Below are 21,183 nucleotides of genomic sequence, written 5' to 3' on the forward strand. Positions count from 1 at the left end.
TTGAAGGCCATTTGCTGGGATGTTCTCAGCTACTGACTGTTTACAAACCAGCTGGGGCTTTTGTCCTGGGGAGGAGTCTGCATCTCTAAGCTCCACCCCATGAGGCTATCGGTTGGGTACAAGCTGGGCGGGGACAAGCAGACCTCCCAATTCAGAGGCCCCTGGGGGTTGGAGGTTGGGCAGGGGCTTTAGGAGAGGCTCCCGGGGTGGAGTAGGGGCCTCTAAGCTTCCTCTCATCTCCCTGTGACGTTTTTGGCACCAGTCTCTCCTGTGTCATGATGTGGACAGAAGGTGGAGCCCCTGAGCTGCTTGTGCCCGGTAGTTTGCTCCCAGAGAAGCTTGGATTTGGGGAAATACTAAATTATGGGGGTGGGGACACTTCCTCTAGGTCCTGACTCTGGAGTGGGTAGGAAGCTGGTGGAGAAAGCTCCAGGGAATAGTTCAGCCCTTTCTGCTTTGTTTTCCCACGTCACTTATGCAGACCTGGGAAGTTAAGTTCTAAAGGTCGTTTGCATCCCTTCCCCCCTTCCCCCAACACGTTCACGTCCTTCAGCATTTATCGAGAATCTTCTCCCTCTCACTAGTTGCAACTACTTATTTCCTTCCTCCTTTACCGCCCTCTTCGACCACGCCACTGGAGTGTCAACACAGTTCTAACCTTCCTCCATATTTCTCCAGCTCTGCCCTGTCCTCACCTCCTCCCTCTCTCCACCCAGAGAAAGCCCCGCCCTTCCCTCCTCCCTCCCCACCCCAGTCTGTCACACAGGGACATCACCCTACAGCAGTTCAGGCTGTGTGGTTCGCAGGAAGCATACATTGGCTTTTTGATTCTTGCTCTTTCCCAGCTCACACTTTGGGTGGATCAAACACCAGCCTTCACGTGAAGGGGGGCCCAAGGACACTGAGGAGCTGGGTGGTCCCAGCCTGGAGCCCTGCCAGCCTGACATGGGTGAGTATGGGGACCAGCCCCGGGGAAGGCCTGAGGGATGCCTAGCTCCCTCCCTGGCTGACTCAGCAGGGGTGGGGCCAAACCTTTGCTCATTTAAGGGGCGAAGGAGGGGAAACAGGACTGTGAGGGGCGGGTGTTATAGGGCTCAGCTGGCACGGCGCCGACCCTGGGATCCTAAGCATTAGCAAGCTCCAGCTCTACGGAAGAGCCCGAGATTGTACCTTAAGCCAGGGTTTTCCTAAACCCCCTTCCCCGTGCCCCAGTGGAGTATTGCCCCTTGCTCCTCCCCCATTTAAGCTGCTGAGAGTCAAGTAATATTTGACAGTACTCACTGCTAGCCTCCACAAAAGTAAAGCCCACTTTTGATCATGCTGGGGGGTCTTTAAAGTGCCTCCCCCCCAATTTCTCTCAGGGCTTTTAGTCCCAGTCTTCTCTCCCCCTCAACCCTGACCCACCATTAGGTGGGGGCTGCACTGAGCAGCTGCTTCCTGTTGCCCCTGAGGTTGATGCAAGGGTGGTGGTGGTTGAGGGAAAACTGAGCTAGAATAAAGCCAGTTCTCACGGTCCCACATCAGCCTTACTAGGGCTATTATTGATGGCTCCCCCACCACAGTCACTGAGGACACTGAGTGAGAGGCAGGATTAAGGTTGAGAGTGTAGGAGGTTTTTGCCCTCATGGCTTCCTGATTCCAGAGGCTCCACAGCTGTAGAGATGGGGCCCTGAGGAGCTGAAACACGGGGAACCTGTTCACCTAGTAGGGCACTGTGCGTGACCCCCAGCATGCTCGGCCTTGAGTTCCCTCTCCCACACTCCCAGGCCTCCTTGGAGTCCCTGTGGCTCTCACTGCCTTCCCGGCCTCCTTTATGGAAAGGTCTTTGCTGGTGCCCCGGGAGCGCGGGCAGAGCTCTCCGAAGTCCTTCCGTTTGGACCTATCACCATCCCCCACTTCGCTGCAGAAGTTTCTGTCTCTTCCTGGGATCTGTTCTCTTCCTCCAACTGGGATCCTTCCTGGTTCTGGCCTCTAGGAGACGCCACCCGCTTCCCCCTCCCCCAGTGGATCCTTCGCGACAGCCCTCCCCATGCGCTCGTCCTCACCCCAGTAGCTCCTGCCCCTTTAAGCGCCACCTCCCCCTCTCCACCGCCGCCGGCCCAGGGCTGGGGGAGGAGGCACCGCCGCCGCCCGGCTCGGCCACCTGCGCCGCCGCTGCCGCCGCCGCCCGAGGCCCGGCCCTGCCCTGCTCCAGGTGAGGCCTGGCACCCACTTCCAGCCCCGTAGTCCCCGGGCAGGCCGTTCTTGCGGTCCTCTGCTCCGGGATCTCTGCTGCCCAGGGATTCAGGATCTGACCGTACTCCTGCGGGAGCTGCCCTTCTTCTCTCCTCTCCGCCGCATCGTCTACTCGCCCATTTCTCCAGTCCTCTGCGACCGAAATCCGGAGGCTTCTCACGCCTCTCCACCACCCTCTCCCGGGTACCCTTCCTATTCTGGGCCCAGGATCTCCCCCTCCCCCGCGCCTTCCTAGCAGAAAAATCTCCCGCGGTCTGGGTTTCGCCTCCTCCCCTCTGGAACTAGCGCTTTCCCACGCCATCCTAATCCCAGTGGGAGGGGGAATAACCGCCACCCCAACTCCTCTCCTTCCCCATAGTAAGGGGCGCGGGGGTGGGGCGGTGGGGAGAGAACTACATTGACTACACTCGCTATCCAGCCCTGCTCCACTCTGCCCTTCAAGTTCAACTAAGTCCTATCTAAAGCTTTTCTATAGTCCTCACCCCACCCCATATCTCCCAGAGTTTGGGGTCCGACCTCAGCACCACCTACTGAGCGCAGGTGGGAAGGGCCCTCTTCTCGGGCCAAGGGTTGCCCGGTCTAGCCTAGGAACGCCTCACCCAGAATGGGGGAGCTGGGGCGCTGCCGGAATCTTGAGATTCTGGGCTTAAGGGGCTGTTGGGGGAGAGTGCATAGGTCCTGGGGCTAAATCTCTGAGGGTGTTGGGGAAAGTGAGGAAAGCCCAGCCTTCTATTTAGATGTAAAGGAAGCCCCCACCCTCAAGGAAATATGAACTTCCAGGACCACCATAGAGAAGCCCATTGAGAAGTTTGGGAAAAGGACTGTGTAAATCTGAGGGGGCACCTGCCCACTTAGAGGGGAAAGGAGAGGGGTTGTGGTCCTTTTGGTGCATTATGGGAGAATCTAACCTCCCCAAAATATAGAGATGGAGGAGACTGTTTTGCTCTAAGGGAGGGGGAGGGGTGTCTAGTTGGAGAGCCGTCTCCTAACTAGACCCTATTAACAGTATGATCCTGTAGAAGAATCAGGACTGAGGTAAAAACAACAAAAGCCACTATGATCCATTCAGCCAGTGAGGGGAAGGGAGGTCTTTAATAATTACCTCCCTTGCCCCCCAGTCCAGCTGCATCCCTAGCTCTGCTCCTTCTCTTATATTTTCATTTCCCAGCCACCCCACCTCCAGAATTAGGGGACCTGAGTGTCAGGATTTGCTTCAGACTCTTCTGAGTCATGTTCCAGGGGGATGGAAGGGAGCTGGGGGGAGGAGAGGGTGGTTAGCAGTGGTGTATGGGGTTGGATGCCAGGAGTATCTGGAAGGAGAGAGGGAAGGAGGTACAGGGATGGAAACAAATCCCCTTCTCTCTTCCCCCTCCCAGTCCCAGCCATCTGGCTCTAGAGTGGAGCCAGGCACTGTGGCAGCTGACCTTGGAGTCAGGGAGGTGCACAGGAAGGCTGAGAAAGGGGGAGCAGGTGCTAATTTGTCCCTTCCCATTCTCTTCATTACTCGTCCACTGGCCTGGCTTAAAGGAGGTTCAGTCTATTCCCTAGACCCTCTTCTCTCAAGTTGCTGATAAAATGATCATTTGCCCCTTCTCCTTTCTAGTAGCTTCCTAAAGGGAGGTGGGTGGGTGATGGGCCAGGCCATATCAGATGGGATTGAGGAATGTTTGGGGACAATATGGGGTCAGTCTGCCCTCTGTCGTCTGGATGGAGGGAGAAGCACAGCTGCTGCATGGGGTGGCTTCTGGCAAGAAGTAAACTCCCAGCTGTTGGGCATGTTGGCACCCCAGCCTCAATATTCCTAAGAGAGCAAGGAAGATCCCTGATTAGATGGGATGAGGCTGGGGGGGGGTCTCCTTAGGGATGAAGATGATTGTAGTCTTTCTGCACCAGATGGGAAGAATGAATCCTGCCCCATTTTCTTTTCTAATCCCAGGTGGTCCTCTCGTATCCAACACCCTTCTTCCTAACTGCTCCTGGTTGGAAAAGTCCTAGAGGTTGCCCTGGAGACTAGGCCTGGGGCTCGGAAGGGGTGGGAGCAGTCAGTGGGGCACAGGAGTAACCGGCTCTTCCGGAGCAGAGTGGAGCCCGAGGTGGGTGTGTGTGGGTGTGGGGGGAGGGGCGTGGCTACACCCGTCTGACTGGCGCAGGCTCCCCCCCCCCCCCCCCCCGCGCTCCTGCCCCATCTCCGATTGGCTAGCCTCAGCTTGGGGGCGGGATGTAGGAAGATTCGCCCTCATCTGTCCTGGAAAAGGGAAGAGGAAAAAAGGGGATACCAGCTCCCCACCCCCCTTCAGTTGTCGGTTTCATGCCCTCAGCTCTCTTCTCCACATGCTTTTATTTTTTTATCTGGGGGATAGGAGGCATTCCTTAGCAGAAATTTGCTGCATCCTTCCTATCTCCAGAAGGAAGGACAGCTCTTCCCTGAGTGTGGCCTCTACTTACTCAGGGACTTCTGGTCGGCAGGCTGTTAGAGGGGTATTTTTTTTCCCAAGGTGACCTATAAATCTGTTGTTTTGACATGGAAGAGAGAAAGGGTTTTGGTTTCTACCTGCCTGCTCCTTCCCCTGGTAATCTACTTATCTCAGGAGAGGGAGGGAAACCCCCCTTAGCCTCCTCCCCTTCTCTTCTCCTCCTCTCTTGAGCCCTGTGCACTTGTGAGGCTTTCCTAAAGCGAGCTTCCTTCTCTGAGACATTTGTAGTGGGGGGTGGAGTCTGTCCCCCAAACTTAGAAAGAACCCACCCCTCGGTGGAGCAAGGAAATCCAATCTAGACCTATGGATTTGGCCCTTGCTCTTCCCTGTCCCCACCCAGTTTTCAGATCTCTTTCTCCTTGGACCTCCAGAGGAAAAGGTATTTGCTGACACCCTCCAACTTCCCAGAGTTTCATCATCCCCACTCTGTTGCTCTTCTAGAATGTTCAGCAGCCTGAACGATGCACAATTTAGGCAATTCTTTTAGAATTGCATTGAATTGGTGGGAATTATCTTGAAGCCTGCAAAGTGTTGATTTTTAAGGAAAGGAAACCTGGTTTCCTTTCTAGTCATATTTTATCCACTGTTTGACCTTGAAATGTCAGTGAACCTCTTTGGGCCTTAATTTCTTCATTAACAGATGAGAGAAGGTTGAACTAGAAATTCACTAAACTGTAACATATGACACTGTTCCCCATCCTGGGGCCCTGCAATATTCGTCTTAGTTAACAGCCAAACTCTAGTCCTATGCTAGATTTTACTTTCTTGTTCTCAGAGGGTTTCACATAGTTATGTATCCCTGTCAGAAAAAGTACCGTAACTGTAGAATAGGTGGACATTTGGGACATCTTATTTGCTGGTCATTTTTCTGCTTATCCTCTACTCCCCTGACTGCCTTTCTTTTTCTTTTTTTTCCAACCCCTAAGTGGAACCAGACCCTCTCACTGCATTTAGGCTAGACTCAGGTCTTCGCTGTCTGGTTCCAGAGCTGAGCCTTCTTTCCCCATGCACAGGAATCTTTCTGATGCCCAGGGCCCTGCAGATGTCACCAGGAAAGTGGTGATCAGGCAGGACCAGACTGCCTGGACAGGACAGAGGTGAGTAGGCGGCAAATTTAGGCCTCTCTCCATCCCTTTACAACCTTTCCATTTACACTTTTCCACGACTCCACCTGGGAAATAACTGCCCTTGAAATTGTTTTCCTGACCCCTCTCACTCCCTGGTTAAAGTGGCACATGCCTTTGGTCCTAGAAATTGGGTCTAGTCCTTTAGATTAACCTTGGTTGGGATATAGCATGCCTTTCTTTCAGTTTGTCCTATGTGAAGCAGGACTACAGCCTCAGTGAGATGCGGGTGCAAAGGGAGCTGCCAGGTGCGCAAGGTGCAGGGTTGCAAGATACACAGCGGCGCTAGGACCCAGATACGGGTCGGGAAGCTAGGGATGTTGGGCGCTAGGACCCTGCGGCGGAGGCTGCGTAGGGAGGCTCTGGGTCGGCCGCAGCTTCCCCGCCCCCTCCGGCTCCGACTCACTCCTCCCCCGCCGGCCATGTTGGCTCCGTTTGGGCCCCGCGGTTGAGCCGCGTCCCCCTCTCCCCTCCCGGACCCCGAACCCCAGATCCTCCTCCCCCGGCGGGCGTCTCCTCCCCTTCTGGCGCCCGGAGCGCGGCCATGTGAACCGCCTGTCCCCCGGGGAGAGACGAGCCCCGATCCCGGCTGGACGCCGCTGCCTCAGGTTTGTGGGGTCTGTGGCCAGGCGACTGAGGGGAGAGAGCCTGTTTCCATCCGAGACTTCCCTGGGGGAACAGAGTCTCCGGAGCCGGCTCGAGCCTCTCCCGGGCGGGAAGCGGAATAGAGCTTATTTCCTGCGAGGACCCGACCCACCGCCGGGGTCTCCTTGCCCTGGGGGCTGGGAGGAGGCTGGGGCTGGCGAGTCAGCTGAGGACCCCGGACGGGGCCGCGGGGGCGGGAGGAGCTGTAGAGGCTCCTGGCTGCGGCGGCGACGACGACGGCGTGGAGGCGGAGAATCCACCTGGCTGGCGGAGATGACTCCTGTAGGGTACTCGGGGCGGAATCCCCGGGAGGGGCTCCACCTCCTCGGTGGGGGTGGGGATTGTCCTAGTGCGAGGAGTGGGTGAGGGGGTTCCCTGGGCGGGGTGAATATCCCGGTTACGGGTGACGGGGCGTTTTGGCTGCGGTGAGTGGAGGACAGAAGAGGTTTCCCGGGGTCTGAGAGTGTCTCCCTCTGTGACCACGGCATATGTCTCTTGACCATGGACAGCCGGGGGGCCCTTACTGAGGGCTGTGCTGCGCTTGGCTCCGGGCCCCTGCGTCCCGGGAGAATCCCCCCACTCCAGGGATGGAGGTGATAGGGCTGATGCTTAGGCGTCTGGACTTGAGCTGGGCTGAGGGGCAGAAGGGAAGAATAAAGAGGGATTCCTTTCCAAGGAGATTCCTCACTGAGGGGATCCCCGTTTCCGTGGCAGAAAAGATGATCTCACACCATCCCTTTCTTTCCTGGTGTTCCCGATTTTGGGGAGAAGGCAATGTCAATAACAGCCATCTTTGTAGAGGTTATTGGAGTGAGGACTTGTATCCTTTGGGGGTCGATGGGGGGGCGTAGCTTCCACCTCCATCAGTAGACAAACAGCCCCTCCCCCAACCTCCCGCAGGAAGTGGCCGGGAAATGGCAGCTGTGCGTTTGCTGCTGCGTCTCTTGTTGTTTTGAAATGTCCATTTTAATCAGATTTGGTTTCATTTCTGAGACCTTCTGGGCAAGCTTGGCTCCTGCCAATCGTGTGGTCTGAGAGACCTTTCGATTTTTTTTTTCCGGGGGATGGGGAACTTAATTTGTCAATTGGAAGTAGTCCACTGCACTTGACTCACTGATTCTAATCCCCCTCCAGAGCATCATCTCAGTTTCCGTGTCTGGGTTTTCTGTTTTTTGTTTTTTCTTCTCTTTCCCCTTGAGGTAAAGGTCATAGAGAAGCAAACTCAGTTATCCACCAGCAGAGTAGCCTCTCAATACAGGTGGTGCAAATTCCCTGAGCATAAGGAACTGCTATGAAGACTTGGAATCTTTTGTGGCATGAGAGTGGGATCCTAGTTAATATGTTCTTAAGTATGATGGTTTCTGTATTGCAGAGCACCTGAGCAGGTGAGCTTTGGAAGTGAAGCAGGGTAGATTCTGAGAAGTGGAGGAGGAGGAAGGGATGGGGAAGATTTAACTATGAGTGAGATTTTTATGTGGGGGTAGGGACTGATTTGCAGAGTGAAATTGGTGAGCTTGTTCTTCAGTGGTGATTCTAGCCTAAGGACAGTCCCAGTGTGAAGCCTCTTATTTGACTTAGGGCGTTGCAGGTTTTACCTTCAGCAGAACCAACTAATTAGGAGAGTTTGCTATCATATGACTTACTCTTCAGTCCATAAAAGAACATTTTCTTTCTTATTATTCTTGTTGAAGAGTGGTAAGGTCTTCCTCTGTTCTGTAGAAGGTCATGCACCCAGATTTTCTGTTTTTCCCACTTGATAACTTCAGGAGATTTCTCTTATAGCATACAGTGATGGAACTGTGTGCTGTGTCCCCAGGCATTTTCTTGCACACTGGCTTTGGTTAGGGACAAGAGTTGACCACAGAATTTTAAATTTTGAAAGATGAAGTTTTAAGATCATTTGGACTATCCCGAAAACTACAGAAGCCTGGCATTTAAATCATCCTTTCACCGTTTTTCCAGTCAAAGACTTTCCACCTAGATGTAGATCCCTAGATTAAAGATCCAGGATAGTAACATATGTGATCGTGTGAAAGTGGCAGCATCACTAATAAGATAACATCCTTGCTCTTTTCACTGGGGCTGTTGGGGTTGTAGATATTCTGGAAATAGTAAAAATAAGTCCATGTGATGTCAGCATCCTTTTTCTTGGCCCTCTCATAGACTGGTTGGTTCCTTGTTGCTTCCTGATAGGGTTGATTTGACACTGATTTGATGTTCCCCTTTCTTCAACCTTTGCTTACCTAAATTGGCACTTGATAGAACAGTAAATTGATTTTCCCTGTTGGGGGTTAAAAAGTGAAGAAAAGAGAAAGAGCTACTCTTTATTCTTTAGACCTTTAGAAGAAATAGAAGCTAGGTTTGAGAAAATAGTGATTTCATTTGGTATATGATTGATCTGAAATCTGAATGAAGCAAACCTTTCGTGGCCTTCCTGTAAAGTGGATGCATTCTGCTATCAGAGAAGTAGATTTTTTAATATTGACTGGTACTTTTTTTTTTAAGCCTCTCCCTAAAAGACAAAATTTGAGGATAAAGAGAACTATGTGGGGTGACCTCAGGCCAGCCAGAAATCTAGAATGCCCTTAGAGGCTCATCTTGCAATCTTGTGGTTCTAGAATTAGGTGTTACCAAAAGAGAAGCAAAGCTTGTTAGCGTTACTGACAGTGTCTTCCTGCTGTTAACTTTCCTTGTCACCTCTACAGAGGTCAAACAGCAACCTGCTAAAACAGTATGGAAGTTAGTGAATAACTGATAGGATGTTTGACCTTGTATGACATGTATCAAGTGAAGCAGTAATGCCAACATTTTTATGTCCTGGGACATAGAGTGAAGTATAAAACCCCTGAACTATTTCCTGGGGCAAATAATCTTTCTGATTTCTTAGGATGTTTCTTAGGATGTTGGTGTCCTCATATACCTCAGAGCCCAAGACGAATAGTTTTTGAGCATTGTCTCATGTGAGTCAGAAGGACCATTTTTCACCAGCTTCTCAGTCTACATAATTTTGAAATTTAAAAAATTCTGCAAAACAAAAAGCCTGTCTTTAAAGAGGTCTGAAAATTGTTCTTATCACTAGCAGTAAAAGTAGCATTGGCTTAGTGTTTTGTCACTCTAGTTAAAGGGAATAATTATTAAGGGGGCATTTTGCAAACTAAAAGGGTCTTGTAACCTTACCCAACATTTGTCAAAAAAAAAAAAAAGGGGGAAGTTCTTAAGAGACAGGTGGTCTTATTACTTTTAGTCTTCTGGGGTTGGATTGTCCATAATCTACCTCACTAGTGGGGTTTTTAACCTGCCTACTCGGCTAATTTTGGCGGGAAGAGGGTATCTTTGGGGAGAAAAGGGGGTAGTCCTTAACAATTAGAGTTGAAATTCTGAAAAATAATCAGAGACAAAAGAGGGAAATAACCTAGACTGTGGCTTTTAGTGTCCTGCAATTTCAGAGACATTTCCCAGTTTTCTGACAGTGAAGTGACCAAGGCTGTGGCAGAAAACCTAACTTAGGTTGTTAATGTGGTTTCTTTATTTAGTTAACAAATATTTTAAAACCTACCATGTACCTTCAGTGTCCAGTTAAATTAAGCAGAACGTTTCACTAAGTTAGAGCTTATATTTATTGCCTTTTTACATTCTCAGTACTTCCCTGTTTCCAGGCCTTATTTTCTCTAAGGGATGGCTATCTAAAATATGCCAAAATTTGGGTCTTTCTTCCCTCTAGAAATTTTTATCTCTATGAATAGTGAATTTTTTTGGTTTTCTGAAAATAGTAAGAGCAAAGCCCATGACCTTTGTTGGATAAGTAAGCTGGTAGTGGCAGAAAAGGTAGATTTACTCATTTCATTTGTTTAGTCCATGGATTCAACAAATGTTTCCTTTGGTCTTTTTTGCGTACTTAGCACTAAATTCGGTGCGGGAGATATAATGGTAGAACTTAATATCCAATTGATGCTGTATAACCTATCTAGTGCAGAAGAAATAAGGACAGAGAATAGTCATCTGTATATTCTTCTGAGCACCCTGGACATAACAGTTTTATTTGAGTAGCTCCTTCTTAGTATAATCTTTCTTTTTTCATGATCTTCCTCGTGTTTCACTTGGAGTCCTGGCTAGGGAAGGGAGTTAAGGAGAGAGAATGAACCTCAGTCAGTACATGCTATAGTTTACCTGAGTCAGAGTTCAAGAGAAGCTTGTTACCAGGGTTGTCAGAATGAGCTATCCTGACTAGAGAAGAGGGCATGTTGATTTTGTGGCTTGGCACTTAGAACTCTTTATTGGTGGAGGAAAATGGCTTACCCAGCGAGAAGGGGTTTTTAGACAGAAAAGTCAAAGCATCATTACGTAGAGTGTGAGAAACTGGGAGCAGTGAAAACTTGGAACTTTCCCGGGGCGTGGGTCGGGAATGGGGCAGTTTTTGTGTTAAAGCAGGATTTCTCAGCCTTGACACTATTGATATCTGGGCCAGATAATTCTTTGTTGTGGGGGGAAAGGAGGCCTGTCCTGTGTGCTTAGCAGCATCCCTAGCTTCTGCTTACTAGATGCCAGTATCTCACCCCTTCAGACATTACTAAATGTCCTCTAGAGGGCAAAATTTCCCCTGGTTGGGAACCTCGGTATTAAGAGTATGGTGGGTAATCCAGAGATGTGTAGAGTTGAGAAATATCCTTCATGACGTTCACAATTATAAAGCTAAAATGTAGTAGGATCATTTGCCTTTGCTGTTTAGTCAAGATAAACATTTGAAATCTCTCCCGGCCAGGTGTGGTGGTTCACGCCTGTAATTCTAGCACTCTGGGAGGCCGAGCGGAAGGATCCCTTGAGCTCAGGAGTTCAAGACCAGCCTGACCAAGAGTGAGACCCAGTCTCTACTAAAAATAGAAGAAATTAGCTGAGTGTGGTGGCACACGCCTGTAGTCCCAGCTACTGGGGAGGCTGAGGCAGGAGAATCACTTGAGCCCAGGGTTGTTGTGAGTTAGGCTGACTCCACGAAACTCTAGACTGGCCAACAGAGCGAGACTCTGTCTCAAAAAAAAGAAAAAGAAATCTCTCACCACCTCTCCCCTCTTCCGCTCAACAAGTTAGAAACCTCCTATTTATGGAATTTTGGTGTATTACATGAGAAGAATGGACCAGAGAGCTGCAGGAACCGAAGTGTCCAGCTGAAGGGTGTTAATGGTTCTTGTGTTTCTGGGGTAGTAGCCTCAGAGACCAGAGGGTTAGAATTAGTCAGGCAGGACACCTGCAACAGTGTTGAAATCTGTAGTATTTATTTTAACACTTTGTGCATTCTCAGTCTTTTTCTGTTAAAACCATGTCACAGGCTCATGTAGTAGTAACTCTGTGATTGCAACTTAGAGAAAAGCAACTTATCTGGCCATGTCAGGAGGGGTTTATTGCCTCAGGCTTATAGGGTAGTGTCCCTTAACTCCTATAAATGAAACATAGGGACCCTTAGGAGATCCATTTCTGTACAACTGGGACTGGGCTCGGTGCTTGCCTGATTGTACTTCCTGGTCATGAGAGCGCTCTGCTCTTCTGGGGCTTGGGCACTGGCTGATTTCTTTTTTTCATTTGGTGAAAATCCTATTACTTCAAAGGGGGAGACACCCTCCTTTGCTTTGCTGTTATTACTGGCTCTAGATGGGAAGATAGAGTGTACCTTCAGGCTTTATTGTGAGAAACATCTTAGGTAGGAAGGTTAAAATGAAATAACCTTAGGTTTATTTCAGGAGAGGAGCTAAGAGGAGCTGTTCACATTTTCTTTGTATTCCCATACTGTGATTTCATATTTAAGTGACATTTTTTAACTTTTAATTTTTTGTGGAGACGGGATCTCCCTATGTTACTCAGGCTGGTGTCAAACTCCTGGCCTCAAGTAATCCTCCTGCCTTGGCCTCCCAGAGTGCTGGGATTATGGGCGTGAGCCACCACACCTATCTGGCCTGAAATGACATCTGAAATCAGGAGTAAAGTTGCATTTGAGGAAGTCTGGCTGGATCATCCCTAGTTTTGTTGTATCTCCCGTGGTTTTAAATTATATTTATGTTCTATTTAGACCTACTTATCTTTTTGAAAACTAAGCAGTCTTTTACTCTTTGTCTACTAATAATAGCTAACTTTCCTTAACCGCTTGCTGGGTGACAGACACTGTGATAGGGCCTTTATATAGATTTTCTCATTTAATCCTCACAAGCCCTGGAAGTGGGTACTAAAATTTTTACAAATAATGAAACTTAGGCTCAGTAAGTTTCAGTAGCTTGTCCAAAGTTAAACGGCTAATAAATAGTAGAGCTAGGATTTGAACCTAGAGCCTGCTACATTTTGCTGACCTCACTACACAGCATAAAGAATTTTGTGTGTCTAGGAAGCTTCTTATAAATGAAATCAGTTGTGGTTCTGATGACCCTTCAATAGAGGCAGGTGAGGAAACTGGCTACCAGATAACTTCCCATTCCTTTTACTTCTCTAATTTCTGTGAACCATCCATGTATTGTTATTAGTGTGTTATTTATGAAATAGGATATGCTGTGCTCTCCAGAGCAACAAAGAGGAGGTCACTAGTTTCCTCACAGATTTAAATATAGAATGGAAAAGTGAACTGTAGCTCATCATTGAGTAGGAGGATATAGTCCAGTGCACATAGGAGGGAAGATTTTTGTGTGTCCCCTATACCAGGGGAGGGTGGCTGTGCATAAAACTGGGGGACAGGGGACATTGGGATCAGATATAATTGGCTCTCTAGGCATAGCACTTCCAGGACTTGTAAACTACTGAATATCCTCTTTCCTCTGTGGTATAAGCTTTGGAAGGAACCTAACCTCGAGATTAGAGAATGAACTTTCCCTTTTCATGTCCTTTTATTTCAGAAAGATTATTAATCTCATGATGCTTATTTTTGAGACTCCCTACGTTGAGGAGTGGCCCTTAACTATAACAGGGAAATTCTGTATGACCCTGGGGTCTGTTTTCTACAGAGACCTGTTTTTTTTTCATTGATACATAGCAGGTTTGGGGTTTGCTTCTTAATTTAGAGTGAAGATGTGAAATCCTGTATGGGGGATAAGTCAGTCCTAAAAATTTTTCTTCCTTAAATCAACAAAAAACAAATAAAACAAATTGCCTTTATTTTATTTTATTTTTTAGAGATAGGGTCTTGCTATTATTGTCCAGGCTGTACTTGAACTCCTGGACTTAAGCAATCCCCCCACCTTAGCTTCCAAGTAGCTAGGATTACAGTCATGTACTACTGTGTTTGACAAATTGCTTTTATTTTTATTTGTTTAATTTCAGTTAAAGTAGATTGAAGTAAAGACAATTATGGTATTTAGCTGGAAAAATCTTACCGCTATCATGTGACATACTATACAGGGTTTATATTTCATGTTCAAAATTATGTTATGATCACATATCTACCAATGGGGGCTAATATGCAGCATGTATAATAGCATATTCATGAATATAACTCTTGCAAACTTTAGCCAGTGGTAGTTCTTAACCAATTTATGCATCCTTTTAAAAGCTTTACACCTGGTTCTTTTTAAAAAGAGGTTATTTAAAACATCACCTTGGTCTGTTTATTGCCTCATCTTGGAAGCTTGATAAAGAAGCCAATCTGAATTCTTCTGCCCTTTTTAAAAAATAGTAACATAATCCAAGGGGTTGCCTTCTCTGTATCAAGAGAGATTATGTCTCTCAAGTAGCAAGTTAGTATGCACTAGTACATCACAAGTATCTGATTGATACGTCAGACTTTACCAATAATTCTGGCTTCTGTTTCCTATCTTTCTTCCCTCTTCTCTTTGTTCTAACAAAGTTAAATTTATTCTGATCAAAGGTGTCACTTCTCATTCCTGGTGGTATTCAGGAGAGGGTGCATACTACTCATTGAATACTCAGTGAGCCACTGCACTTTACAAATATAAGTATCTTACTGTTCTCTCCATGACTCTTATATTTAAGCCACGAAACCAAAACATTAGGAAATAACCATTGTAGACATAACAATAATATTCTTTGGGGTACCCTCTTAATCAATCAGTTTTTCACTGCTGACATTTCTGGCTTATATTCTTAGAGAACAAGGTATTTTCTTTTCCATAAATAAGGAGTAAAAGTATGCTGGATAGTTTGAGTTTTGCTATTATGATCACCTTTCTGCAATATATTCTCCTTTTCAAATCCCTTTACTAATGTAACTGTACTATCTTCAGATATCTGGGGCTATAGATAGGATAACACAGAAATTATGTTTAGCTCAACTATAATAACAAAACAAAGTGGTGCATATATCACATATGCTTTTCCTGCCAACACCCCCATCTCCATAGCTTCCTGTCAAAGAGATGGTTTTGAGAACCTTTTGTGGACCTGGGAGTGGGACTATGGCCTTACCTTGGAGATAAAAACAAAAGGGTGAAGAATGTTAAATGTTACAGTAGAGGGCTAGTATCTAACATAGAGGGGTAAATTGGGCTGGGAGTTGAGAGGGTGGGGGCTTACGCAGAGGAAAGACTCCTCCAGGGTTGTAGCTTGGTTTTTCTAACTTTTTTTTTTTTTTTAACCTCTACAAAGCTGTCTTTAAAAGACTATTTCGCACCAGGTGCGGTGGCTCACGCCTGTAATCCTAGCACTTGAGAGGCCGAGGTGGGCAGATCGTTTGGGCTCAGGAGTTTGAGAACAGCCTGAGTAAGAGCAAGACCCCATCTCTACTAAAAATATAGAAAGAAATTAGCTGGACAACTAAAAATATATAGAAAAAATTAGCCGGGCATGGTGGTGAATGCCTGTATCCCAGCTACTTGGGAGGCTGAGGCAGGAAGATCGCTTGAGCCCAGGAGTTTGAGGTTGCTGTGAGCTAGGCTGATGCCATGGCACTCTAGCCCGAGCAACAGAGCGAGACTCTTGTCTCAAAAAAAAAAAAAAAAACTTTATAAAAGACTATTTCTATAGGCCATTGTCCAAGCTAGGGGCATATTTCCTCCTCTTCTCTTTTCTCAACCTCTGTCCTCCCTCACAGTACTTAGGCACTTAGGTAGCAGAAGGGTAAGTAGAGGGAGGGGCGGGGGCATCCCCTCCCAGAAGATGCCAGGTGACATACATAACCTTGTTTAACCGCCAGTATTTTCCCCCCCTCTCTTTCCCCTCCTGCAGAAATGGAGGCAAACGACCATTTTAACTTTACTGGCCTTCCCCCTGCACCTGCTGCCTCAGGACTGAAACCCTCTCCTTCTTCAGGGGAGGGCCTCTACACTAACGGGTCTCCCATGAACTTCCCCCAGCAAGGGAAAAGTGAGTGCAAGGGCCGCATGGCCTGGGGAGGGAATGGGCATCATTCCTTTAGAGCAGGTTGATGGGAGGAGATTTGGCTCTACTTTGGGCTAGCTACCCCACAACAGTTCTCTTTCCTGCCAGGTGGGGAGGGAGGAAGTGAATCCACAGAACTCTAGCTACTGAAGAGAGATCAAGCTTCTAAGAACAAGTTCTAGGGGGTTGTGGAAACAATACTTGTAGTCTTGAATTAAGGTTGGAAGCGGTTAGAAAAACATACTGGCTTTTTCATCTTGGCCTGTTGTTCTGTCAGCCCTGTTCTCTGGCTACTGCCAGAGTGGTGAGGTGGCTACTGCTGCTGATAACCAGGTTGGCTCCATAAGAGAGAGATAAAGGACCAGCCCTCTGAGAAGCTGTTTTTAGAGGTTAGAGAAGCTGCACTGGGCTAGAACTGGGGGTGGGGAGTTGGATGAAGGTTGGGATGTGTTTGCCTTTTAGTTTGTGCATCAGAGAAAGGCCAGATGCTAGAAGTAGCTGTGCCAACTCCTGTTCTTGGATAGAAGAGAGGAATAAGGGAGGGTTCTGTGCTTACCTAGTTCCCTAGAGAGAAATTCATAATTCTAGATGGAAGTGTTGCTGCTAGGATCAGCTCTTTTACTGGATTTGGCTTATCAGTTACTCCGTACCACCACTCTGCTGAGTAGCTCTCTAATCTTGCTTGGGTTTCAGGTCCTTTATACTTGGAAGCACAGAGAAGTCCACATACTTTCCTCCTTTCTTACAGCAGAAAAGTACTGCCACTTTTCCCTCCTATCCTTTCCAAGGGAGTTGCAGATAGATAGAAGCTCCTTTATTTCGTTGGAGCTCCCCCACCCACATAAATACACACACATACAAGCTTCCTTAGTACCTTGGTTCCTTTTATTTAATTGTTCTCCATCTCAGAGGTTGCCATTGATGTTAAGAGCTGAACTCTGCAGCATTGATCATGCAAAGATTTTTTTTCCCCCTGCATGTTACCCTTCAGTGCCTATGGGGAGGGGCTAGGCCCAGCCTTCTGAGCTGGGATCTTGTCGCTGTGGTGACTGCAAATTCTATTTTTAGCCCAGCACAAAGTGCTGGATCTGCATGTGCCAGTGAGGTGGAGGCTGTCCCTTCTGGTGCCACTGTGGGGCCAAATAGGCACTGGGAAAAGGAGGGGGGTGTCTGGAGAATCCAGTCATGCCCCTCCAAGGGAAGAATTCCCCTAGGGAACAAGAGTAGGGAAGAATGCAAGTTACTGTAGGGAATCTGCAAACAGCTTCATTTAATTAAAAAAAAAAAAAAAAAAGCCAGCAGCAGCAGCAGCCAGCTCTCTGCCAGTGGTTCCCATGGTAGGCCTAGAGAGCTCCCTATCCCTCTACTCAGCAGCCTCTGCTGCAGTTGCTAAACTTACATCCAGGAGTATCTGGGTTTGGTGTTCTCCAGAGACCCAGAAGCTAAATATAGTGGAGGGGGAATTCCCCTTCCCTTTACCTTCCCTTTTTCTAGTCAGTACTATTACTTTGGGGTTCTTTTGGTAGAGTTACTTGCATAAGTATCTGTAACTGACCCTTTTGTTTCCTTCCCTGCCAGGTTTGAATGGGGATGTGAATGTTAATGGCTTATCTACTGTATCTCACACTACTACTTCAGGGATTTTGAACTCTGCTCCCCACTCCTCCAGCACCTCACACCTCCATCACCCCAACGTGGCCTACGACTGTCTCTGGAACTACTCACAGTACCCATCTGCCAATCCTGGCAGCAACCTCAAGGACCCACCCCTTCTCTCCCAGTTCTCGGGGGGACAATACCCACTCAACGGCATTCTTGTGGGCAGCCGGCAACCTTCATCCCCAAGTCACAACACTAACCTTCGATCTGGGAGCCAAGAGTTCTGGGCCAACGGTACCCAGAGCCCCATGGGGCTTAACTTCGATTCACAGGAACTGTATGATTCTTTTCCTGACCAGAATTTTGAGGTGATGCCCAATGGACCCCCTAGTTTTTTCACCTCCCCACAGACTTCTCCTATGTTGGGATCTAGCATTCAAACCTTTGCACCCTCCCAGGAGGTAGGCAGTGGTATCCATCCTGATGAGGCAGCAGAAAAGGAGATGACTTCAGTTGTGGCAGAGAATGGCACTGGCTTGGTAGGCAGCCTGGAGCTGGAAGAAGAGCAACCAGGTATAACTGGGTCTGTGAGCTGGGTGGGGAGAGGGAAAATGGGGCTGTGGGAGACAGTGGTTTTTTGAGGTGAGGAAAACTTGTCTTTCCAGCTCTCTGCAGTGGAGGCTGATTTGCATGTTGGTGATTAGCAGAGACAAGTGGCTGGTGTTTTTGTGGCAGCAGCACCAGCTCGAGAGTGGGAGTGCAAATTATTTCAAGCTCATGCAGAGCTGCTGGCCTGGAGAGGGCAGGTGGGCGAGCCCAAAACAGCCCCAACAGACATCCTGCATCAAGAAGGGCTTCTTCCAAAATATATAAAGGGGTTTAGGCATTAGCAGCAGGCATTGAGGCCGTTTTGACTGACTATGGCAGAGTCAGACTGGCTGCTAAAGTGGGCTGAGTGACTGACATATGAAGGGGGTAAGGAAGCAAGCAGAGCATACCATTGCTTGTCTACTCAGTTTCCTTTCTTTTTTGTTGTTAGCATTGTACATGTGTAACCCCTCCCATCTTTTCCCTGAAAATAGATAAAAGCTTAGCTTGCAGTTGATTGCTGTGTAGAAGGGTGACCACTACCCTGTAAAATCACAGGATCCACTCTCTGTTCCCACTGGATGGGGGAGATATCTGAAAACATGACTGGGTTCTTCTATCAGACCCTACTCTTCTTTCCCCTTTCTTTGCCTGCAGTAGGGATTGATTTTACCAGCATATCTCTGCTCACTTAGAGTATCTTGCTGTGATCATTTCCTAGCATAGAACTGGCATTATGGCATCAATACATGTTGAATGAGTGAACATCCTTCTAGTAAAGACTGATTGCCTACTTTAGCTCAGTGAACCAGTTGAAGGCACTGAATTTGACTTTTGCTTTCTCCTGGAATTTTCTAGAACTGAAGATATGTGGCTACAATGGCTCTGTCCCTTCTGTGGAATCATTACACCAAGAGGTCTCAGTCCTGGTTCCTGATCCCACAGTGAGTTGTTTAGATGATCCTTCACATCTTCCTGATCAACTGGAAGACACGCCAATCCTCAGTGAAGACTCTCTGGAGCCCTTCAACTCTCTGGCACCAGGTGGGCTTGGATGCTGGCTCCCTTCAACTTATGCATGCAGAGCGTAGCCAGCTTCTACTACCTGGAAGAGATAGTAAAATAGGCAAAGTACTAGGCAAGCTGGGGCACTGGGGCTTCCAGATAATCCTGTGGTAGACCACAGTTACATGCTACTGGCCTGGCTGGGCCAGCTGAACTCTGAGCTGAATTGGTTCATTTCCAGGTTCTCTCTCAGTGTTCCTTTTGGCCAAGAGGGCTGGACAGTAATAATTCACTGGATAGGGACTTATTACCACACAATTGGACTATTTGGGTTCTAACTAGAAAGAAAATATTTGCCAGTGAACAGTTACCTTTTACCCCACTGAAGTATAAGAAAGGCCTATTTTATGATAAATGCTAGAATTCTGCATAGGTCTGTGGTCAATGCCTTTCCCTTCATTTTCACCTCAGACTTTTATGATTCTTACAGTCTGATGACTTGACTCTTAGGGAGAGGGCTATAAGTTTTCTCTAATTTAATATTAGAAAGAATCTTCACACTGTGGGGACTAGAATTGGATACTTTCAGATCAATATTTCTTAAATTGAGCTTTCTGATTTTTTTCTCATTATCCTGCTCTCTGATTTTTCCACCCCCATGAACAGAGCCAGTGAGTGGAGGACTTTATGGTATAGATGACACGGAGCTGATGGGTACAGAGGACAAGTTGCCTCTTGAGGACAGCCCTGTGATCTCTGCCCTTGATTGCCCTTCCCTCAGTAATGCTACTGCCTTCAGTCTCCTGGCAGATGATAGTCAAACATCAGCCTCTATCTTTGCCAGTCCCACTTCTCCACCTGTCCTAGGGGAATCTGTCCTGCAAGGTAAGTGAGAAGAGGTAGGAAAAAAAAGAGGGCCAGGCGCGGTGGCTCACGCCTGTAATCCTAGCACTCTCGGAGGCCAAGGTGGGAGGATCGCTGAAGGTCAGGAGTTCAAGACCAGCCTGAGCAAGAGCAAGACCCCGTCTCTACTAAAAAATAGAAAGAAATTAACCAGACAACTAAAAATATATATAGAAAAAATTAGCCGGGCATAGTGGCGGATACCTGTAGTCCCAGCTACTCAGGAGGCTGAGGCAGAAGGATTGCTTGAGCCCAGGAGTTCTAGCCTGGCAACAGAGCCAGACTATGTCTCAAAAAAAAAGAAAGAAAGAAAGCCCTCCTTGACCTGAGAAAAGATGAGAGAATAGGTTCCATAGTTAGAGCCTTCGGGGTGGGAAGTCTGTAAGCACTGTTGGGAGCTGAGGGGACTATGGGATAGTATATGGTGGGAATAAAAAAGGGACAGGCCACTACACTGACCTGTGCCCTCTGCCTTGAAGAACTTGTGAGATTGGAGTTGGCAGGCAAAAAGAGGGTAGAGGACTTGTTGGCTTCAGGTAAAAGGTATTCCTTCACACAATGACAGCAGGAGCAGCTTTGCCCTTTAACCTTCTTCAATGGTTAGGAGGAAAGCCAGAAGCTACTTCTTTTTCCAACTCTAGGGAAAAGCCCTTGAAGTAACCTTGTTTAGCTTAGTCCAGGTTTGACTGAATAGGTTCTCTTGTTTTACGTGACATCATTTTTCCTTAACCCATCCTGTCCATTTGGATTCTAGATAACAGCTTTGACCTGAATAACAGTAGTGATGCTGACCAGGAAGAAATGGAGACTCAGGCTTCAGACTTCCCACCACCTCTGACCCAGCCAGCTCCTGACCGGTCATCCACTATTCAGCTACATCCAGCAACCTCACCAGCAGTCTCGCCAACAGCCTCCCCAGCAATCTCCCTGGCGGCTTCTCCAGCAGCCTCCCCAGAAATATCTCCAGCAGTATCTCCAGCAGTTTCTACAGTCTCTCCAGCAGTCTTCCCAGTGGTGTCTCTCACTTCCTCAGCAGTTCTCCCAGCTGTCTCTCCAGAAGTCTCCTTGATGGCTCCAGTGACCTCCCCAAAAGCCTCCCCTGTAACTTCCCCAGCAGCTGCCTTCCCAACAGTCTCCCCAGCAAATAAGGATGTCAGCAGCTTCCCGGAGACCACTGCTGACCTGGAAGAGATCTCTGGAGAAGGAGTCACTACTTCTGGTAGTAGTGAGTGTCCAGATTCTGCCCTGTCTCTGGCTGGTTCTAAGAAGTTTCTGTCCCATGTTCCATTTGTCCTTCCCCACTGGCC

The 21,183-nt window shown here is 47.9% G+C and overlaps 2 protein-coding genes across 9 annotated transcripts in view; one reads left to right on the plus strand and one right to left on the minus strand.

The window, feature by feature from the left end:
• The first annotated feature begins 765 nt into the window (after window positions 1–765).
• Window positions 766–21,183, plus strand: part of BAZ2A (bromodomain adjacent to zinc finger domain 2A) — a 34,324-nt gene continuing 13,906 nt past the window's right edge. Inside the window, 7 exon segments of the mRNA XM_045553611.1 lie at window positions 766–949; window positions 15,629–15,766; window positions 17,360–17,748; window positions 17,839–17,953; window positions 18,827–19,012; window positions 19,640–19,858; window positions 20,631–21,101. Coding sequence (XP_045409567.1) covers window positions 946–949; window positions 15,629–15,766; window positions 17,360–17,748; window positions 17,839–17,953; window positions 18,827–19,012; window positions 19,640–19,858; window positions 20,631–21,101 — 1,522 coding nt within the window. The 5' untranslated portion in view covers window positions 766–945.
• The window catches only part of RBMS2 (RNA binding motif single stranded interacting protein 2), an 89,529-nt gene continuing 84,993 nt past the window's right edge, over window positions 16,648–21,183 (minus strand). For 5 of the 8 annotated variants that reach the window (XR_006735784.1, XR_006735779.1, XR_006735782.1 and 2 more), the window contains 2 exons: window positions 17,823–19,073; window positions 16,648–16,991 (listed from right to left, as the gene is read on the minus strand). The gene's annotated coding sequence lies outside the window, so the exon portion shown is untranslated. Of the gene's footprint in view, window positions 16,992–17,759; window positions 19,074–21,183 lie in introns of those variants that run through there. The other 3 variants (XR_006735781.1, XR_006735780.1, XM_045553615.1) reach the window with 3 other exon arrangements.

This window comes from Lemur catta, chromosome 6 (genome assembly GCF_020740605.2).
Source record: "Lemur catta isolate mLemCat1 chromosome 6, mLemCat1.pri, whole genome shotgun sequence".
In the NCBI taxonomy this organism is placed as follows: Eukaryota; Metazoa; Chordata; class Mammalia; order Primates; family Lemuridae; genus Lemur; species Lemur catta.